Raw genomic sequence first — 22,585 nt, forward strand, 5'->3', positions numbered from 1 at the left:
CTGCCTTTCCTTCTTCAAACTTGGAATGTTGCAGAGGCAAAAGGGTGAAATCCGATCGGGGTAAGGCATTTGCTTATGGAACTCTTAAATGTCAAGGCAGGCCTGAATGAATGAGGAGCGACTGCCCTAAAATAGGTTCCCTGCGCTGGTGGCCTGGAGTGGTCATCAGATTTAGCTTAGGGCTTCTCTCGCCAGATCGGACCCTACGTGGTGGTGACTCCCAAAAGATGGAAGCTGGGAAGGTCATACTCCAAGGCTCACTCCCTCATGCCCAATCTCTACCTCGGGGCGGGGGTTGGGGTCGGGGGTCCGGGGCGTGGCGAGCGGGCAAGGTTTGCTGCGGGGTAGGCCCTGCCAGTTCCTGTGCGGGCAAATGCCCCACGCCCCCACACGCGTCCCCTGGCCCTTCCCAGCTCGGGCAGAGAGACCCTGGCCCCGGGTCAAGCAGGCGGCAGGTCGCCAGCAGCTCGGCAAGTATTAATACAGAGGTGCGGGAGCCTCGGGCGGCCGAGCTCAGGCAGCGCGAGCGCGTCCCCGTCCGTCCCGAGCGGTGGCTCGCGCCCAGCAGCGGCTGCGCGCGCCTGCGGGTCCCCACGGGGCGCGCTGCCTCGGCAACTGCGGCCGCCGAGGCCTGGACTGCAGGAGCCGCGCCCGGCCGCCCTGCGCGGAGCAGCCATGAGCCACCTCCAGGACCGAGAGCGCGCCCCGGACGGTAACGACTCGCGAGGTCTGACCTCCCGCTGTCGGTGGATCAGGGGTCCCGGAGGAGGGTTGTTTCCCCGTAAGGCGGCTGGTGTGGGTGTTAAGTCCACGTCTTCCTGGAGTTTTGCCTCCTTTCCTGCTCTTTTGGGAGTTCTCTTCAGAATTCAGAATGAGACAAGTTCACTTTGCTAAAGCTCGCAGAACCGCGCTTGAATAGCCCTGGGCACTGGGCGGGCTTTTGAGATCAAGCGCAGAACAGGTTTCACCGCTGGGTTGCCGCGGGTATCTCTAGATGCAGAGGGTGCCCCTTCCCTTTAAGAAATGACTGTGCTTCTACTTGGGAAGTGCCCGGCATCACCCCTGCACCACCCCCCACCCCCCCACCCCCCACCACCCCGCCTCCACAAACAGGCGTTAAAAGAGGCTACCTCATCTTATAGTGAGTGAGCCCTCGTGTTCTTGGGGGTGGGGGACCCCGACTATTAGCTGTTCAAAGAAGGCATCATGAATTGTGCAGCAGAATTCCCCAAACCGATTTTAGAACTCGGGTATCATTTAGTTCGTCTCGTAAAATGATGGTTATATGATTCTGCGAGGGAAGAGTCTCGGGTTGCTATGAACGGATGATGAAATACTCTGAACTTTTTTCCCATCAGAGTTCACCTATTCACCTTTTCGCTTGTTTGCTAAAGGTTTCAAACTTGATCCCTTAACTGCCTCGGTTTACCCCTGGTTCGGAACCCCTGCCCTGAAAGGTCATCTTTACTGCTATTTGCTAGTTAGTTATTGACCTTTTAGGAAGAACGTTCCTCCAGGAATAACTCATCTTTGCATCAATAACCCTTTTGGACTGTACTGAACACTACTTAATGAAGTTGCTTTTTAAGAGGAAACTCTCTAGGGGCTTGGTGAGGCAGGTGCAACAGTGCAGGGTTCCCTGCAGACGAGTCATGAAGGGCGGGGATTTTCACACAGTAATCGGTAAGACAAGAATCACGGTGCTGCAAGAAACATTTCATTCCTCCCTTTCAGAGTCCTGGGCAAAGTTACCAGCATCGCTACCCTGGATCCTCTTTTGAAAATATTTTTTTAAGTTGCATTGTTACTGTTATTCTTACAAAACAGAAACAGACTCACAGACCTCAGGAAGGAATTTAAGGTTGCCCTGGGGAAGAGTGGGAGGAAGGGGTCGTGAGGGAGTTTGGGATGGACATATGCACACATACCTAAAATGGCTAACCAACAAGGACCTGTTGTATAGCACAGAAAACTTGGCTCAATGTTATGTGGCAGTCTGGATGGAGGAGAGAATGGGGGAGAAGAGATGCATGTATATGTATGGCAGAGTCCCCTTTCACCTGAAACTTTCAGCTCTACTCCAATACAAAATGAGAAGTTTTGTTGTTGTTGTTGCATTATTACTGTTTTCAATAACAGTAACATAAAAACTGTCACTTGGCTGGAACTTTTTTGTAAAATGATTACTTTCATGTTTCTAAGATCAACACACAGTGCAATCTAAGGAAGATAATTATTTTAAAAACGGATTGATACTTTAGGCTGATTTATAAAAAAATTTCCTAATAATATAGCAGGTTTCTTTATGTGAGGGATGGACACACAGGATAGTTGTATCTGACTGCCTTAGCCCTGCACGCTTTTGTTTGTTTTGTTTGAAACCTTAATTCCTGTTTTAAAGCCACAAGCTCTTTAGACCTCTGATAGAAACTTCTTAAGTATCTAGTCTTCCTAAATTAAGCATATGTACTTATAACCAGGCATGTCTGTACCTTATGAGGACTTCATTGATTGCTATATATGAGTAGTGAAGTGTAGAGTTTGACCTTAAATCTGAATTTCAGAGGATACCAAAAGGCTTTAGGCTGCTGTCAGTCCAGTTATCCTTGAGCAGGTGACAAGGTGGTAACATGTCCAGTAAAGCCTAATTGTCCCAAATGTTTGCCATGACATCTTAAAAGAGGACAGGATATGTATCTGTCAGACTTTGTAAATTTCAAAGTATGTTTGACAAGACTGTGAAAGTGATCTGTGATGAGTATGTTAAATGACATACCTTGTTAAACAGACCGTCTGGTTGAATATCTGTTACAGACTATACATTATGGAAGAACGTCATAGGGAATCCTGTTACAGATAAATAATTCTTATTCTGCTCCACATGTTTTGATCCAGTTTACAGTCTGCCCATAGTACATCCCAGAGAAATTTAGGCAATTAATTATAACAGATTTGAAGTTTAATTCCAGTAGAAATAAAGAATTCTTTGGACTCAACTCTATTTTCCCTTCTGGTTCGAATTTATAAGACAAACCTCCTACATAATTTAGGTCTGCAAAGTCATAGTTTCTTTCTTATGCAGCTTTTGATTCTTATTTTGATTCTTCACTTTCAAACTGGAAGAAACTTTTAAGTTTTAATAATAAGGGGCAGAAACCTTTTCCATTGAAAATCTGACTTTTATGGAATGTTGTAAGTCTGGTATATTGGAATAAAATTGAAACCATGATATTCAGGAACAAAATTTCTGTGTAATTTTTTTGCCTCTTGTATATTTCTTTGTTTTCTTTCTCTCTATAAACTTTTCACTTTTTATTTATTCCTTTTGATTATAATTTAAATGAAACCCACTGCAGGTAAAATTTATCACCCAGTATCTGATCCCTCCTTTAAGGTAAGAAGTGCTCATATTTATTGAACACTTACCTGCTAGGCTGAACTACAAGCACTAGCTTCTCTAAGCCTCACTAGCAAGGAGAACTATTATTGTCTGCTTTTATTGTAATTATAACTTTTTAAAAATAAAACTGAGGCTCTGGGCGGGTGACTGTCAGCTGTGAGTGTTCAATCCATTCCCCTAACACCTAACCCCGGGTCTGTGCTGCCTCTCCTGCTGGACCACAATGTTGAATGTCCACAGGTGGAACGCTGGCGAGACCCCTGGAAGGTGGCGCTAAGCTCACTGAAGTGACAGGAGCGTTCTTCCCTTTCCCTTTGGGTGGGAAAGATGGGAGGAAACACCGTGGGTATTCAGAGATCTGGCCGCAGCAGCTCCCTCTCTCCCTCTGGCCGGGATCGGGACCTGTGCTTTGCCCCGGGGGCAGAAGCCCTCTGGTTATTGGGAATGTAGGACAGCTGTACCTTTCTGAGGCAGAGGCAGCGCCCCACAGACACTGTACAGCCCTGCTCTGGAGCAGGTGTGGTCGGGGTCCCGCTCTCTCAGGCTGCCCAAGATGGGTCCACGTTACAAGGTGGTGCCCTTGTAACCAGAATGCTCTGCTCAGCATTCTGCAGCAACCTAAATGGGAGAAGAATTTGGAAAGAATAGATACACATATATGTATACCTGAACCACTTTGCTATATACTTGGAACTAACACAACATTGTTAATCGACTGTACCCCAATATAAAATAAAATTTTTAAAAAGACAGCACCCTGGGAGCAGGCGACCTGCACTAGAGCAAAGCCGCTCTCTGTGGGGAGCTGTGGGGGCAGAAGAAGAAGGATGCTCAGCGAAGGCTCTGATGTGTAGTGTCTCTCAACCCATGATGCAAACTCTGTATCTCGGTTTCTTCATCTGTAAAATAGGGATGAGGATATCCACTAGTTGAAATTACTCTGAGCATTTCCACTGACTGAATGTCTGGCAGGTAGCAGGCTCTCCATAAACTTATTATATTCAGAAAATTGAATATAGAGTTTAATGAGGTAATTAGAATCTGTTAGCAAAGTGCAACTTTCCAGAAAGATGGGGTTAGTGTGACATCCTTTCAGCTATACAACACTAACAGACACAGTCTACCTACTGATGCGGGGAGTCTGCCAGATGTGTGATCAGCCACACACAGGGTGTGTGCATGTGTGTATGTGTGTGTGTGTGTGTGTGTGTGCACGCACGTGCTTTGGATGCTGTGTCTTTGCAACTGGAGCTTTCATTTTGTGCAAAGAGTGAGGAGAAGTTAATTTATATATTAAAACAGAAAAGTGAGTTAGGAGTCCCAGTGAATCATGGGAGAGTACTTTTCAGAAAGCAGGTTGCTCCTGGAGTTACCCTCACAATTAACTTTGAAAACATTGATTCTTGCTCAGTGATTTTTCTATTGTATTGAATAATTTCATAAATTCTGTTTTGTCTGCATTGAAACACTTTACAGAGTTTTTTGTAATTGGTTATATCTCTGTTTCTTACATAAAGTCCATGAGAGCATGGACCACATCTTTCTATTTACTGAATCCCCAGCACCTAGCTTGGAGGCTTCCCTGGTGGCCCAGATGATAATCTACCTGCAATTCAGGAGACCTGGGTTCAATCCCTGGGTCTGGAAGATCCCCTGGAGAAGGAAATGGCAACCCACTCCAGTATTCTTGGCTGAAGAATCCCATGGACAGAGGAGCCTGGCAGGCTACAAAGAGTCGGACATGACTAAGTGACTAACACTTTCACTTTTCACAGCACCTAGCTAAGTGCCTGACAAACTGTAGGTACATATATTCAACATATATCTGTTGAATAAAGAAATGTGTGAGTGAATAAGAAAGTGATGGGTGGTAACAATGTGTGATTCCTGAAATACATCTGTCCTTATTTTTGCATTTAAGCTTGAATTCATACTCACTTTTTCCTCCCCCAGGTTGTTTATAATTGTGAAAATTTGTAAGTATTTACATGCCAAACAATAGGGAGTTAAAAACATAAAAATATCCCTTTGCTGGATGGCATAAATCAATTATGATAGGCTTTAAAATGCTATGTGATGGCATTCTGTTTTTGGAAAATCATTACCTGTTGCAAAAGGATCTAGGTGGAAAGGCAACAGAGGATTAATAGATGTTGCCTCTGAATAGATGGAGTAATAAATATTCCTTAATTCTTTTTCCTTGTTTATGTTTCCGATTCTTATGTAATGAACTTGCTTTCTTTTATAAGGAAGAAACACGATACAAGGACTGTGTACCATAAAACAATTGGGAAGTTAGGTTTGACATAGATACACAACCATGAGTAAAATAGCTAGCTAGTGGGAAGCTGCCGTGTAGCACAGGGGGCTCCGATTGGTGCTCTGTGATGACCTAGGGGATTGGACGGGGGCAGGGAGGCTCAGCAGAGAGAGGATATATGTGTACGTATAGCTGATACACTTTGTTGTAACAGCAGAAACTAATAAATATTGTAGAGTAATTATACTCCAACAAAAAAATACCATAGACCACTCACACTGCATCACCTCATTCCCTGACACTGGACACTTAAGTTGTTTTCTCAACTGACTTTCCAAATTTGTCTGCCCAACTCTTTTTGAACATTTAAATCAGTTTCTGCCTTTCAGGGTTACAAAGTAGCATAATTGTTTTAAAGAGATGAGCAGTTGAAAAAGAAACTCAAAGTAGGGGGAAAAAAAGCAATTTAATGCCAATGACAAAAGATACTAATTTCCCAGCTTGTGGTATTGACTACATTGCTTTGCTGCAAATCATAGTTAACTTTTGCTCTCCCCTGTGCCCTTGGCTTTCCTTCCTTTGTTGTGTAAAGATTGTGGCAGTTCATGAATACCTAATTAGTCAGTGCTCCCTAGCTGTTTTGTGTCTGTACTTGAGGTGCTTTCATAGTGGCTGCCGTTAAGTATCCTTTCTTTATTTGCAGAGTTAGTTCCAGGAAAAAGAACTTTATAAAGCAGGGAAGGTGGTCTCGTTCCTTTCTTGGGGGGGTGGGGGGAAGTCACCATTCTTTGGGAATAGAGCTGTGAATAAGTAACTTTTAAGCTTACATATTTTTTTCTTTTTAAAATTGAGATAGTTGGTACATAACATAAGTTTCAGGTGTACAACTTAGTGATACATAATTTTTAAAGGTTATGCTCCATTTATAGTTGTTATAAAAATATTGACTATACTCCCTCTGTTGTACAATGTATGTAAGTCCCCAACATATGAACCTTCAAATTCCAAGCTTTCAAAGGTGCAAACCTGCATTCCATCACTCAGACAGGAGTGAAGCTGCAGCCGGCCCTCCCTCTCCTGTTGCCGACGACCCTTCAGCTCCACCATCTCCCACCTCCTCTCCCTCCTCCGGTCAGCAACTCTTCTTGCCCTTTCACTAGATGCCAGCCCGTGAGCCAGCTGCTATACTGTCCTGCTGTACTCTTCAAAGTATTACACTGTGAGACTAAATATGTTTTCTTTACTTTTTGTGTTTGTTTTTTATGTATTATTTGTGTGAAAAGTAGTATAAACCTATTACAGCACAGTACTATATAGCCATTTGTGTTAGTTGCGGACCTAGTCTAAATTTGTTGGAGTTTTGAACAAATTGGACTTATGAACACACTCTCAGAATAGAACTCATTCATCTGTGGGGGACTTATTGTATAGTTGTGGATTATTTATTTTATATATAGCAGGTTGTATCTCTTAATACCCTCCTCCTATAATGCCCCTCCCCCCTTTCCTCTTTCCACTTGTGACCGCCAATTTGTCCTCTGCATTTGTGAGTCTATTTTTTTGTTATATTCACCAGTTTGTTTTATTTTTTGGATTCCACATGTAAGTTATATTATACAGTATTTGTCTTTCTCTGTCTGACTTATTTCACTCAACATAATGTCCTCAAAGCCCATCCATGTTGTTGTATATGTGCCTATTGCAAAATCTCTTTCTTTTTTATGGCTTAATAGTGTTTCATTGTGTGCATGTGGATTATATGTTATAACATCTTTATCTGTTCATCTGTTGATGGACACTTAGGTTGCCTTCATGTTTTTTTGAGTATAAATTCAGACTACTTTTTAAAATATCCTCACCAACATTTGTTTGTGTTCTTTTTGCTTATAGTCATTCTCACAGGTGTGAGGTGATATCTCATGTGTGTTTTTTTTAATGTTTTATTTGGCTGCAGCATGTGGGATCTTCAATCTTTGTTGTGGCATGAGGGATCTTTAGTTGCTCTGTGTGAACTCTTAGTTACAGCATATAGGATCTAGTTCCCTGACCAAGGATTGAACCTGAGCCCCGCATTGAGAGCACAGAGTCTTAGCTACTTGTCCACCAGGGAGGTCCCTAATGTCCTTTTAATTTTCATTTCTTTGATGACTAATGATATTGAACCGTCTCTTTATATTCTTTGAAAAAGTGACTTTGAAAAAGAATGACTGCCCATTCTTTAGATGGGTTGTTTGTTTTTCTGATGTTGAGTTGTAAGAACTGTTTATGTATTTTGGATAATAACCCCTTATTGGGCATACCACTTGCAAATACTTTATTCCATTCAGTTAGGTGTCTTTTTGTTTTCTTGATGGTTTCCTTTGCTATGCAAAAGCTGTTAAGCTTAATTAGGTCTCATTTGTTTATTTTCCCTTTTATTTCCTTTGCTTTAGGAGATAGAGCCAAAAGATATTGTTACAATTTATGTCAAAGAGTGTTCCTCCTATATTTTCTTCTAGGAGTTTTATGGTTTCTGGTCTTATATTTAGCTCTTTTATTCATTTTGAGTTTATTTTTTGTATACAGTGTTAAGAGAATGTTCCAATTTCATTATTTTACATGTGGTTGTCCAGTTTTACCAAAACTACTTATTGAAGAGACTGTCTTTTCCCCATTGTAAATTCTTTCCTCTTTTGTCGTGGATTAACACACGATGGCGGAGAAGGCAATGGCAACCCACTCCAGTACTCTTGCCTGGAAAATCCCATGGATGGAGGAGCCTGGTAGGCTGTAATCCACGGGGTCGCTAAGAGTTGGACCTGACTGAGCGACTTCCCTTTCACTTTTCACTTTCATGCATTGGAGAAGGAAATGCCAACCCACTCCAGTGTTCTTGCCTGGAGAATCCCAGGGATGGGGGAGCCTGGTGGGCTGCTGTCTGTGGGGTCGCTCAGAGTTGGACACAACTGAAGTGACTTAGCAGCAGCAGCAGCAACCTAGAGCCAGACATCCTGGAATGTGAAGTCAAGTGGGCCTTAGGAAGCATCACCATGAACAAAGCTAGTGGAGGTGATGGAATTCCAGTTGAGCTATTTCAAATCCTGAAAGATGATGCTGTGAAAGTGCTGCACTCAATATGCCAGCAAATATGGAAAACTCAGCAGTGGCCACAGGACTGGAAATGGTCAGTTTTCATTCCAATCCCAAAGAAAGGCAATGCTAAAGAATGTTCAAACTACTACACAATTGCACTTATCTCACATGCTAGCAAAGTAATGCTCAAAATTCTCCAAGCCAGGCTTCAACAGTTTGTGAACTGAGAACTTCCAGATGTTCATGCTGGATTTAGAAAAGGCAGAGGAACTAGAGATCAAATTGCCAACATCTGCTGGATCATAGAAAAAGCAAGAGAATTCCACAAAAACACCTGCTTCATGGACTAGGCTAAAGCCTTTGACTGTGTGGATTACAGCAAACTGTGGAAAATTTTTAAAGAGATGGGAATACCAGACCATCTGACTTGCCTCCTGAGACATCTCTATGCAGGTTAAGAAGCAACAGTTAAAAACGCACATGGAACAATGGACTGGTTCCAAATTGCAAAAGGAGTACATCAAGACTGTATATTGTCACCCTGCTTATTTAAGTTATATGCACAGTACATCATGAGAAACACTGGGCTGGATGAAGCCCAAGATGGAATCAAGATTGCCGGGAGAAATATCAATAACCTCAGATATGCAGGTGACACCACCCTTATGGCAGAAAGTGAAGAGGAATTAAAGAGCCTCTTGATTAAAGGGAAAGAGGAGAGTGAAAAAGCTGGCTCAAGAAACTAAGGTCATGGCATCCGGTTCTATCACTTCATGGCAAATAGATGGGGAAACAATGGAAACAGTGACAGACTTTTATTTTCTTGGGCTCCAAAACCACTGCAGATAGTGACTGCAGGCATGAAGTTAAAAGACACTTGCTCCTTGGAAGAAAAGCTATGACAAACCTAGACAGCATATTAAAAGCAGAGATGTTACTTTGCTGACAAAGGCCCGTATAGTCAAAGCTGTGGTTTCCCAGTAGTCACATGTGGATGTGAGAGTTGGACCATAAAGAAAGTTGAGCACCAAAGAATTGATGAACTATGGTGTTGGAGAAGACTCTTGAAAGGCCCTTGGACAGTAAGGAGACCTAATCTGTCAATCCTAAAGGAAATCAATCCTGAATATTCGTTGGTTGGACTGATGCTGAAGCTGAATACATTGGCCACCTGATGTGAAGAATTGACTCATTGGAAAAGACCCTGATGCTGGGAAAGACTGAAGGCAGGCAAGGAAGAGGACAACAGAGGATGAGATGGTTGGATGGCATCACTGACTTGATAGACATGAGTTTGAGCAAGCTCTGGGAGTTGGTGAAGGACAGGGAAGCCTGGCGTGCTGCAGTCCATGGGGCCACAATGAGTCAGACATGACAGAGTGAGTGAACTGAACTGAACTGACCCTAACTTTTGCATTTCATAATTTAACCAACCAAATATACATTCCTAGACCTAATAATTTAGTCCTATTTTTAAAATTATGATAGGTCTTTTAATTTATAGATTTACTATCCTGACCTTTTCTATTCAAATAATTTATGTGTTGAAGAACTTGGGCCACTTGGTCTACATAATTCTCTGCAATCTAGATTTTACTGCTTGTGTGCTAATAATTTAACATTTTCTTTGAAGATTGCCTTCTTTGAACACTGGCTTGTGCCTCCCTAGCCCTTCCTCTTTCTCAGTCCTTGTGGCTAAATTACACTTTTTAGTCTGATCCTTAAATTCTAGAGACAACCATGAAATCATTTTATCTATTAGGTTTTTTATTATAGTATTAGGCAATAAAGCATTTAATTAAGTTTCTCCTATTCAGCCCCTCAATTCTTTCATGAACTTCATTAAACATTATAATGAGTTGGCTGAAAATTGATGCTCTCATTTACTAATTATTTTAAATAGTAGTAACTTGGGTGTATTACAGGGCAGTTTTTATAAACTCTTGTACACTGTTGTTTGGATTGTAAAATGGTATAACTGCTATGAAAAGCAGTATGGAGGTTTCTTTAAAAATGAAACATGAAACCACCATATAAGTGCTAGTAAAGAGGAGCCTGGCAGGTTACTGTCCATGGTGTCGCAAGAGTCAGACATGACTTAATGAGTAAACCACAAAACCACAATTCCACTTCTGAGTAAATATCCCAAATAATTGAAAACAGAGTCTTAAAGAGATGCCCTTGTTTACAGGAGGAGTATTCATAATAGCCAAACAGGAGGAAGAAAAGCAAATGTGCATTAATGGATAGATGGATATACTAAATACGGTATATGCAGTCAATGGAATATTATTTAGCCTTAAAAATGATAGGTGTACTGTTATGTTCTCCAGCAGGTATGAACCCCAAGGACATTATGCTAAGTGAGAGAAGCTGGGCACAAACAGCCAGTGTACTGTGTAATTCCACTTACATAAAGCTGGGAGTAGAATGCTCGTTATCAGGAGCAGGGGGAATAGAGGGAGTGGAAAGTGTTCAGTGGGTACAGAGTTTGAGTTTTGCAAGGTAAAAATTATGGAGATCTGTTTCATAACAAGGTGAATATACTTAACATCGTGAACTGTATTGTTAAAATGGTTAAGGCGGTAAGTTTTATGCTTTGTATTTTTTTTTTTAATCACAATAAAAATGGAACATCCAATTTAAAAACAAGCAAAAAGACTTTTAAAGATAGAAAAATTCATAAAATAATTTAAGAACTCACTTACCTCCGTGAACAGTTTAACCTTCTTTGTGTCTTTGATGTTGCCATTATGAGCACTGAATGTTGTCACATTCTCAGGAGTTGAGAGGTGTCCATCTGTTTCTTTGTTCCTTCATTGAATGATGTCAGATTGCTTCTCTTGAATTCTTTTCTCTTCTGTCCTGTTGCTGTTTCCCTCCTCATGGCGTTTCCGAGTGTCAGCTTTTTTTCTTTCTGCTAATTCTAGTAGCATTTTAAATCACCACTTGCTGCACTTAACTCCAGTTCATTGTTTTTAACAAGTTTGGCAATCATCTCATCTTGCTTCTTTTAGCTTACGAAACTGTTGAAATTGTCCAGGATACAAGGTAGTTTGCCTCTGAATGAGGTGCGAAGAGGACTATGAGTGAAGTTTATAAATACCTGTTACACTGACATTATTGTATATATTTATTTTGCATTCCTAGTATTCTCAGGTACTTCTGGTGGTTGATGTTGCTAGATAAGAAGCTTCCATATAGAATGTTCCTCTATTTGGAAAAATATTTCTGTGTAAACATATGCATGAATAATTATAGTTCATGCTTATAGTTTGAAGAAACTGATAAAATTGCTCAGTAGATAACATATGTAAACAGAGTTGGCAAGTAAGCCTCAGTTTAAGGGAAGATTGTAGCTTGACTCACTGTTCTGCACTGAGAGTGTGACTGACTTGTTTCCCTTAGGGCAATTCCTGCATGTTCTTACCCACTGTTTACACTGCTCCCATCAGCTGTCCCCCTGGTGCTGAGAACTTTTCTTCTGTGCACTAGTACTGAAATTGAACCTCAGAGTCAGAGTTCTGGGTGAAGTAGACAAGAATTGCTTTACTGCTTTGCCAGACAGAGGGGAGACTCAGAGGGCGCCTGTCCCTGACACCCGTCTCCCAGCCCTGGGGTACTTGGTGAGGAGCTGTAAGGCAGTGGCACAAGGGTGGCGTAGCTGGTAGGATTAAGGTACGCAGAGCCTGCACGCCTTTAATCTAGCCTCGGGTGGTCTTCTCTGGAATGAAAAATGCTTATTTCTTTCATCTGTTGGGAGTTGAGTTCCATAAACCAAACTATCAGGGCTTCCCTGGTAGCTCAGACAGTAAAGTGTCTGCCCGCAATGTGGGAGACCCTGAAGATTCTCTGGAAAAGGAAATGGCAACCCACTCCGGTACTCTTGCCTGGAAAATTCCATGGATGGAGGAGCTTGGTAGGCTACAGTCCATGGGGTCGCCAAGAGTCAACATTGAGTTGACTGAGTGACTTGACTTTCTTTCTTTCTTTCTTCTAGTTCTGTAAAGAGCTTAAACATGTCTTGTTATGTGTATACCATGAGGCGAATCAGAACCATAACCCAAGGCTGCACTATTGTTTTTTGATTATTTCCCCCTTTTCTCTGCATCCCCTCCCTTCGCTGATTAACAACTGTTCAGCTCTGTCCTTTGTAACTTACGGAAGGCCATGGAAACTGGAGTCTGTTCTCTACAAACAAGGCACAAGGGAGACCTAGGAAGGTTTCTGTGCCCAGGAACCCCAGAGGGCCCTGTTTGGTTTCGCTACTAAGAGGTCTGTAGCATAGCTTACTGGAGGCTGGGCAATGTGCTTCACTCTGTTTTACACTGCGCATGATTTTGTAAGAGCTTTCTTCAGGTATGATTTATATATCATAAAATTCACCTGTTTGTGCATTTCAGTTCATTCTTAGTAAATGTACAGCATTGTTGCCCAGGTGGCTCAGTGGTAAAGAATCTGCCTGCCAATGCAGAAGACACAGGTTTGATCCCTGGGTGGGGAAGATCCACTGGAAAAGGAAATGGCCACCTGCTCCAGTATTCTTGCTGGGAAATTCCATGGAGAGAGAAGCCTGGCAGTTATGAAGATTGTGTTGGTGGTGGTTTAGTCTGACTCTTGCAACCCCATGGCCTGTAGCCCACCAGGCTTCTCTGTCCATGGGATTTCCCAGGCAAGAATACTGGAGCGGGTTGCCATTTCCTTCTCCAGGGGATCTTCCCAACCCAGGGATTGATCCTGTGTCTTCTGCATTGCAGATGGTCTTCTGCATTGCAGATAGATTCTTTACTGCTGAGCCACTGGGAATTCCCTGCTATGTAGATATTATGGTTAAAGTAAGTGTTTCAAAGCAAAGCAATAGTTTTGCAAGACAGACTATTTCCTTCAGATAGGACTTCCTAAATTTTTTTGTTTCCCTTTGAGCATGTCCTGCTACACCTAGAAGACAAACTCATGGAATTTTGTCCATAGTACAGAGAAGAATTCCTTTGTGCACCTTTAGTGGTTAGCCATAAGTTCAGTTCTGTCGCTCAGTCATATCCGACTCTTTGTGACCCCATGGACTGCAGCACGCCAGGCTTCCCTGTCCAACACCAACTCCCAGAGCTTGCTCAAACTCTTGTCCATCGAGTCGGTGATGCCATCCCACCATCTCATCCTCTGTCATTCCCTTCTTCTCCTGCCTTCAGTATTTCCAAAAAGCTAGGGTCAAATACGAGAATGTTTAGTGTAAAAAATATCAATGAAAGGGAATTCCCTGGCAGTCCAGTGGTTAAAACTCCACGCTTCCAGTGCAGGGAGTATGGGTTCAATCCTTGATTGGGGAACTTGGATCTCACATGCCGAGTGGTGTGGCAAAAAAATTAAAAAATAAAACCCACTGGGAATTTTAAAAAATGTCAATGAAAAGTCTCCACTTCAGACATGAAAAGATAATGGAGACAGAAAAAGTAATTGAGGCAAGACAGACCAGGACTGAAAAATTTGTCTCCATTTCTCATTGCCTAAGATCAAAGCCAAGGGGTCATGAGGAGCAGTAGCCCATTTACCTGCTAATTTAATGGAAAGTGAAAGTGAAAGTCACTCAGTCATGTCCAACTCTTTGCGATGCCATGGACTATACAGTCCATGGAATTCTCCAGGCCAGAATAGTGGAGTGGGTAACCTTTCCCTTCTCCAGGGGATCTTCCCAACCCAGGGATCAAACCCAGGTCTCCCACATTGCAGGCAGATCTTTACCAGCTGGGTCACAAGGGAAGTCCAATTTAATGGAAGCACTGAAGATAACAACAGCAATCTTTACCAGTTCTCTTGGATGAGGCCACCTTGCAGCTTCTTCAGAGCAAAGAAGTGATGGCTCTCTGAAGACAGAGAGAGAGGCTGAACAGGGGATGGAAGTGACTCAGAGACACCCTCTGGTCCTCAGGGGAAGGTAGGTGGATGGCGTGCCCTTGATTCTGGCAAGGATCTCTCTCTGATGAGGATGAAGGCAGAAACCATGGGACAGATAGACCTGCTTTATTAGGGAGCTGATGAAGAACACAGTATAAGTTTGGAGGGGTTAACATCATTGCCCACAGCCAAGATGAACCCACCTTAGTGAGGGAACACCGCTGGTATCTGACCAAGATGAGACAGAAGAGACCACAGTATGCCTCAGCCATGACTGCCAGGTGGGAGTGGAGTCAAGACGTAGATGAGTGAGACAGCCAGAGATGAAGTGCCAGGGCTCACCCCGTGGATGCAAGCACTCCACTACTGTTCCTCCATTCTGAAGTTGAGTAGCGTATGCTTCCTCCCCATGTACCTAGAAGCCTTCAAAAAGGCTTGGAGACTGGGGAGTGGGAATCTGAGCGATCGAGCATTTTTATTGAACATTGTAAAAATGGAGCATTGCCTAAACAGACTGTTTATCATCGCTGACCAAATTTTAATCAGATTGGATTAAGTAATGGAGATTTTGTCACCTCCTTCCATCAGTGGAGATTCATGAGGCGATAACATCAATTAGAGACAAAGATACAAGCAGACTTTGTTTTATTATACTTTGCCTGTTTGCACTTCCCAGATACTGCGTTTTTTACAACTGAAGATTTGGGGCAACCTCCTGTTGAGCAAGTCTGTTGGCACCATTTTTCCAACAGCATTTGCTCACATCACGTCTCCGTGTCACATTTTGGTAACTCTCACAATATTTCAAGTTTTCCTGTTATTGTTATTATATGTTTTAAGGTGACCTGTGGTTAATGGCCTTTGATGTTACTATTGTAATTGTTTTCTGGCACCAGGAACCATGCGCATATAAGATGGCAAATTTAATCAATAAATATGTGAGTTCTAACAGCTCCATCAGCCAGCCGTTCCCCATCTTTCTCCCTCTCCTCAGGCCTTCCTATTCCGAGACAGCATTGTTGAAATTAGACTAGTAGTAACCCTACAATGGCCTCTAAGTGTTCAAGTGAAAGGAAGAGTCCCAAGTCTTTCACTTTAAATCAAAAGCTAAAAATGATCAAGCTTAGTGAGGAAAGCATGCATCAAGATGGGTCCAAAGCTAGGCGTCTTACACCAAACAGCCAAGTTGTGAATGCAAAGGAAATGTTCTTGAAGGAAATTAAAAATGCTATTCAGTGAACAAGAAAGAGAAACAGCCTTTGTGCTGATATGGAGAGGATTTGAATGGTCTGGAAAGAAAATCTGGCCAGACACAACATTCCTTTAAGGCAATACCTAATCCAGAGCCAGGCCCTAACTCTCCTCAATTCTCGGAAGGCTGAGAGAGGCGAGGAGGCTGCAGAAGAAAAGTTTGGAGCCAGCAGAGGTGGGTTCATGAAGTTGAAGGGAAGAAGCCGTCTCCATAGCATCAAAGTGCAAGGTGAGGGAGCAGCTGCTGATGTAGAGGCTGCTGTAACTTACCCAGAAGGTCCACATAGGATAATTAATAAGTGGGTATGCTAAACAATAGATTTTCAATGTAGATGAAACAGCCTTCTATTAGAAGAACTTTCATGACTAGAGAGAAGTCAATGCCTGGCTTCAAGGCTTCAAAGGATGGGCTGATTTCTCTTGTTAGGGGCTAATGCAGCTAACTCGGTGACTTTAAGTTGAAATCAATGCTCATTTACCGTTTTGAAAGTCCTAAGGTCCTTAAGACTCATGCTAAATCTACCCTGCCTGTGCTCTGTAAATGGAACAACAAAGCCTGCATGAGACCACATCTGTTGCCAATATGGTTTACTGAATAGTTTCAACTTACTGTTGATCTACTGCTCAGAAAAAAAAAATTGCTTTCCAAATATTTACCACTTGTTGACAAGGCACCTGGACGCTCAAGAGTGCTGATGGAGATGTATTAATGCAAAGAGGTTAATACTGTTTTAATGCTTGGTAAATAATATAACACCTATTCTGTAGCCCATGGGTCATTTTGACCTTTAAGTTTTATTATTTAAGAAATACACTTAGTAAGGCTATAGCTGGCATAGATAATGACTCCTCTGATAAGTCTGGGGAAAGTCAATTAAAAAAAAAAACCTCTGGAAAGGATTCGCCACTTCAGATGCCATGAAGAATATTCGTGTTTCATAGAAAGAGGGCAAAATATCAACAGGACTTTGAAAGAAGCTGATTCCAACTCTCATGGATGACTTTGAGGGGTTCAAGCCTTCAGTGGAGGAAGCAACTGCAGATGTGGTAGAAGTACCAGGAGAACCAGAATGAGAAGTGGGACCTGAAGATGAAACCTAATTTTTGCATTCACATGATAAAATTTGGACTGCAAAGAGATCAAACCAGCCAGTCATAAAGGAAATCAGTCCTGAATATTCATTGGAAGGACTGATGCTAAAGCTGAAGCCCCAATACTTCGGCCACCTGATGTGAAGAGCTGACTCATTAGAACACCCTGATGCTGGGAAAGATTGAAGGCAAGAGGAGAAGGGGACAACAGAGGATGAGTTGGTTGGGTGGCATCACCAACTCAATGGACATGAGTTTGAGCAGGCTCTGGGAGATGATGAAGGACAGGGAAGTCCCTGCAGTCCACGGGGTTGCAAAGAGTTGGACTTGACTGAGTGACTGAACAGCAATGATAAAACTTGGACAGATAAGAACTTGTTTTTTATGGATGAGCAAAGAAAGTGATTTCTTGAGATGGAGTCTACTGTTGGTGAAGATGCTGTGAAGCTTGTGTAAATGACAAAGGATTTAGAGTAAATTTAATTGGGAGTTTGAGAGGCTTGACTCCAATTTTGAAAGAAGTTCTCCTGAGGGTCAAATGCTATCAAATAGCATTGCATGCTGCTGAGAAATTGTTTGTGAAAGGAAGAGTCAATGAATGTAGCAAGCTTCATTGTTGTCTTATTTTAAGAAATTGCCACAGTCACCCCAACCTTCAGCAATCACCACCCTGATCGATCAGCAGCCATCAACATCAAGGCCAGCAAAAAAATTATGACTCACTGAAGGCTCAGATGTTGGTTAGCATTTTTTTAGCAATCAAATATTTTTTTTAGTTAAGGTATATGTATTTTTTTTTTTAGAGATGATGCTGTTGAATACTTAACAGCCTAGAGTATAGGGTAAACATGATTTTTGTACACACTGGGAAAGCAAATAATTCACATAACTTGCTTTCTATATTTATTTTATTGTGATGATCTAGAACTGAACCAGCAACATCTCCAAAGTATGTCAGTACTGCATTTTTCTCAGTAACCTGAGTGTCATAAATGTCACTGTGCCACAGACCCTTGAAACTAAATCGGCTGCTTCAGCCACTGCCCTTGACATCAGCGCTGTTTGGGGGGAGTACAGTTGCCAAAGATAAATGTGTGTGAAGCTGAGTCTCGGGTCTGCTGATGAAGAATCCCATGGCAAGAGGCTTAGTAGTTAAGTTCTGCACTTTTCAAAGACAGAAAAGCCATGGCAGTCAAATGTCTTTCAGTCATATTGTAATTTGAAGCCGAAGTGTTCCGTACACTCATGCCTACGAACTCTAAGCAAAACAGTATAGAGAGGCTTTTGAGATAAAACAGGCTCTCCATCAGTTCCTTTCTTGAACCACAACCATGAAGGTCCTGAAACATTATAGGAATTCACAGTTTTGCAGATCATTGATGAGGACTGCTTTTAGAAATGCTGGAATGTGATTTATATTAATTGTGTGAATAAGAATTTAATTTTAAAAAGGGCTTTAGCTATAGAGTTATTGACTATTGTGAACTGTTACTAATAACTGTTATTAACTTCCTTGGTGGCTCAGATGGTAAAGCCTCTGCCTTCAGTGCAGGAGACCTGGGTTTGATCCCTCTTTTGGGAAGATCCCCTGGAGAAGGAAGTGGCAACCCACTCCAGTACTCTTGCCTGGAAAATCTCATGGACGGAGGAGCCTGGTAGGCTACAGTCCACGAGATCACAGAGTCGGACATGACTGAAGGAAATGGAACCCACTCCAGTACTCTTGCCTGGAGAATTCCATAGACAGAGGAGCCTGCAGGCTACAGGGTTGCAAACGAGTTGGACTGAGTGACTAAACAACACCACCAGTCACTTACCCAGAGAAGTTAAAGTCCTATTTCGCAGCCACAGGAACTGGGCAGGGCTAGAGTTGGGTCTGGAACTCCCGCCCCATCCCAAATTCCAGAGTGTTCTTTCTGTGCATAAGAAATCAACCCTGCAAAATACTGACTAAATCAGAGTTAGATTTATGTTTCTTTCCACCAGCATCTGCCATGTCTTGGTGTGGCACTAAGAATTTCAGCATCCAGAAGCTTCTATATTGCAGAGCAACCATCTAAATTCCTTGATGTCAGTGGGCTATTGTTAAATATTAAAATCTGCTTTGGTGATTTAGCTGTAGCATTGACAAATCTTACATTTTCACACTTCAATTTTTGCCTCTTAAATACATGGCTAAATCCTCCCTTTGTTTAAGTGCCTTAGCTGATAAGACTGTTCCCCATTCAGCACTCTGGATGCTGTGTTGTTTGACCTTCTAATACTTTGTATCAATTTACAAAATCAATAGAGCCTTAGTTGATATTTTATGACATATCTGTTCTTTCAGATCCTATATGGGCCAAAAAAATACATGCAAGGAATGTATTTTCCTCATACGCATTTTCCTCATGGTACTTTCTGCTGTGCCATCGACTCAGTTTTATTTCAGTACCTAATTTGTATGAAGCAATGATAGAGGAGAAAGAAAATCTATGAAAAATTGAATTTCCTCATATTCATCCGTGGTCTTATTTTTCAAGTTGATGGCACAACAAAAGAGAACTTTAGAAAGTAATTGTGGAACATACATGTGATGACAGTTTTGCTCAGAAGTGTTCAATACAGGGTGTCAGCTTAGCAGTTAATTGTTCTTTTATTGTTTGACCTGTGTTAGTCCACCCTCCCGGGCAAGGGTGGCCGCATGGTTTAGTGAAAAGAGGAGACACTGCAATCAATCATAGTTTAAATATCAGCTCTGCTATTTACTATGCCAGCTACGTGACCTCCATAAACTTAATTAACCTCTTGGGTTCTCATTTCCATATTTGTAGAATTGGGTGTGATACTTCCCTTATAAGATGTTATGAAGATCCATGCAGAGACGTGTAGTATGAATACCTATTATGGTGTTTGTCTGGTCCACAGGCATTCAAAAGACAGCAGTCATTTGTTTTGATTTGGATTTTCCAGAAGCAGTCCATGAGTCAAGGATTAGAGCGTAAGTAGTATTTTTGGAAGGTGGGTCCCGGGGAGATCAACAGAGAACCCGTTATAAAGTGAGTTATCGCTGCAAGTAACTACAGTTTACTTCTGCTGGGTAACTAGAGCATTGGTGAAGAAGATGCACCCCAGGGTTATCCTATATGAAGGACAGGAGAACTGGATGTCTGCCTGTTAATTTCTATCAGTTGTTGGTTGAGGGATGCTGATATGGGTATTAATTTTTCAGAGCTTTGGGTTTGCCATGTGAGCAGACAGTGTAGAAAGGTCATAGGCAAAGGATGAAAGTGCTAGCACTTGGAAATCTTGGAGGTTTTCCCTGGATGAGACACACCCGAAGAACCACATTACCAGACTTTTGTGAACTGTGATTATGTTTTCTGATTGAGGACCTTTTGTTTTCCTAGATTTCTATCACATAGTGGGTAGAAGTCACCTCATACCAGCTCATGCTTGTGTTAAATATTCAAAAATATTGTAAGCCAATTTGTAAACTATTGGTCTCTTGAAATTAGCTTGATGGAAGTCTTCATACTCTAGAAACAGGCACATGCTTTGAAGCAGGATCTTTTTTTCCCTTAGATATAATTTAAAGTTTTCCTGCTGACTCAGAGGGGCTTCCTTGATAGCTCAGTTGGTAAAGAATCACCTGCAGTGCAGGAGACCTGGGTTCGATTCCTGGGTTGGGAAGATCCACTGGAGAAGGGAAAGGCTACCCACTCCCGTATTCTGGCCTGGAGAATTCCATGGACTGTATTGTCAAAAAGAGTCAGACATGACTGAGAGACTAACACTTTCTCTTTAGTGACTCAGATTGCCTGCAATGCAGAAAGATCTGAGTTCGATCCCTGGCTTGGAAAGATCCCCTGAAGAATGGAATGGCAACCCACTCCAGTATTCTTGCCTGGAGAATCCCGTGGACAGAGGAGCCTGGTGGGCTACAGTCCAGGGGGTCACAGAGTCAGACACAACTGAGCAACTAACACAACACAACAACAATTTTAGCAGCACTCCATTGTCCCCCAACCTTTTCTCCCAGGAGATGCAGAATAGGAATTAAAGAGAGCTGAGGTCAAACCTGAGTCTGACTTCTTTTAGCTGTGAACCCGTGTCCTAACTTCTCTGAGCCTCAATGTCTTTTTCTGTAAAATGGGCATGTCTATAACTTACACAGCTGTGATGACGATTAAATGCAGTAACATGTTGTCTGTAAGATACACTATGGAACAAGGACTTCACTATTGAAATTAAGCCTTACACCAGTGTGGGAGGAGCTATGAAAGGAAAATTCCACAAGGAGGAGCTGGGAGTCAGAGAAGAATCACTAACCGGCTTCCCAAAGCACCGTCACAAATGGATAGGTTAGATTTTGCGGGACCCGTGAATGCAGGCATACAAAGTTGACAGGGTGTGACTACTGTGAATGAAGCTAAGCAGTTGCTGTTTATCTGTGTGACTGCCATCTCAGGAGGTCCAGAGCCGAGCATCTAGTGAGAGGAGAGGAGAGTGAGACCATGCCACAGAGTGCCGGCAAGTCTGCAACCACCCTTCACAGATACCAGAGAGGCTGCACTGCTTCTTCACGTCTGCCCGAGTGCAGAGCCAAGAGCCACAAGGGATACTGGGTTAGGAAACCGCCCCACAGGCAGAATCAGACCCCGTTCAATATACGCACTGTGCGGCTTGCCAGAGTTCAGAACTGCTTTGGGCCAGCACCTGGCCCTGGGCCTTGCCTTCTTTCCTGGCTGTGTCTGTGGTATTATCCCATCCTTCTCACTATCTTGTATTATGTGTAATGTCTGATAACTTGTGTTTTAGTTTATGGGTCCCTGCACCAAGAGCTGCCTTGTCTGTCTGTAGACTTGGTACAAAATCCTGAGATCCCAGACCGAAGACTGTTTCCATGAGATGAGATTTAGGTTGGTCCTGGGATGGGAAGAGCATATTTTGTGGACGGGAGGAATAGGAATAATTTGTGGCCAGAGGGTAGCCTCTGCTGAGTTCAGATTCCTCCCTTCCTAGAATGCCTCCCACTTGCAATGTGATGTTGCCTTCTGTCATCAAGACATGAGCTTTTCTCCTACATCTTTGAGTATGATTTTCCTTGTGACTTGCTTTGACCAACAGAGTATGGTAAAAGTAAAAACAAAAGGTTGTGTGATGTCCGCCCTGAGATCTCAAGAAGCTTTGCAGCTTTTGCCTTCACTGTCTTTGAACGTGCCTCCGCTTCTGAAGAAGACCTGTCACATCTCTGGGATAATGACAGTGCACAAGGAGAGCAAGCCCCAGCTTTCTTAGTCTTCCCAGCTCTGAGCTTGGCTCTAAGCCCACATACAGGCCGCTCTGGGTGTGTGAGTTAGCCCAGGGAAGACCGGAAAAGCACCCAGCCAAGCCACAGGACCGTAGGAAACAGCACATCCTTGTATTTTTCTAAAGTTTATTTACTTGGCTGTGTTGGGTCTCAGTGGTGCATGCAGGGTCCTTGTTATATCATGTGGGCTGCTTCGTGGTGCCACACTGGCTCTCTAGTTATGGCTGAGCGTTTAGTTGCCCCGTGGCTTGTAGGACCTTTGTTCCCTGCCCAGGGATTGAACCTTCATCCCCTGCATTGCAAGGTGGATTCTTAACCAGCGGAC

General features: G+C 42.7%; 1 protein-coding gene across 4 annotated transcripts in view; it reads left to right on the top strand.

Annotated features, from left to right (window-relative positions):
- The first annotated feature begins 358 nt into the window (after window positions 1-358).
- Window positions 359-22,585, top strand: part of GADL1 (glutamate decarboxylase like 1) — a 180,708-nt gene continuing 158,481 nt past the window's right edge. For 3 of the 4 annotated variants that reach the window (XM_043442939.1, XM_043442938.1, XM_043442940.1), the window contains exon 1: window positions 359-470. In XM_043442939.1, coding sequence (XP_043298874.1) covers window positions 374-470 — 97 coding nt within the window. In that variant the 5' untranslated portion in view covers window positions 359-373. The other variant, XM_043442942.1, reaches the window with a different exon arrangement.

This window comes from Cervus canadensis, chromosome 22 (genome assembly GCF_019320065.1).
Source record: "Cervus canadensis isolate Bull #8, Minnesota chromosome 22, ASM1932006v1, whole genome shotgun sequence".
In the NCBI taxonomy this organism is placed as follows: Eukaryota; Metazoa; Chordata; class Mammalia; order Artiodactyla; family Cervidae; genus Cervus; species Cervus canadensis.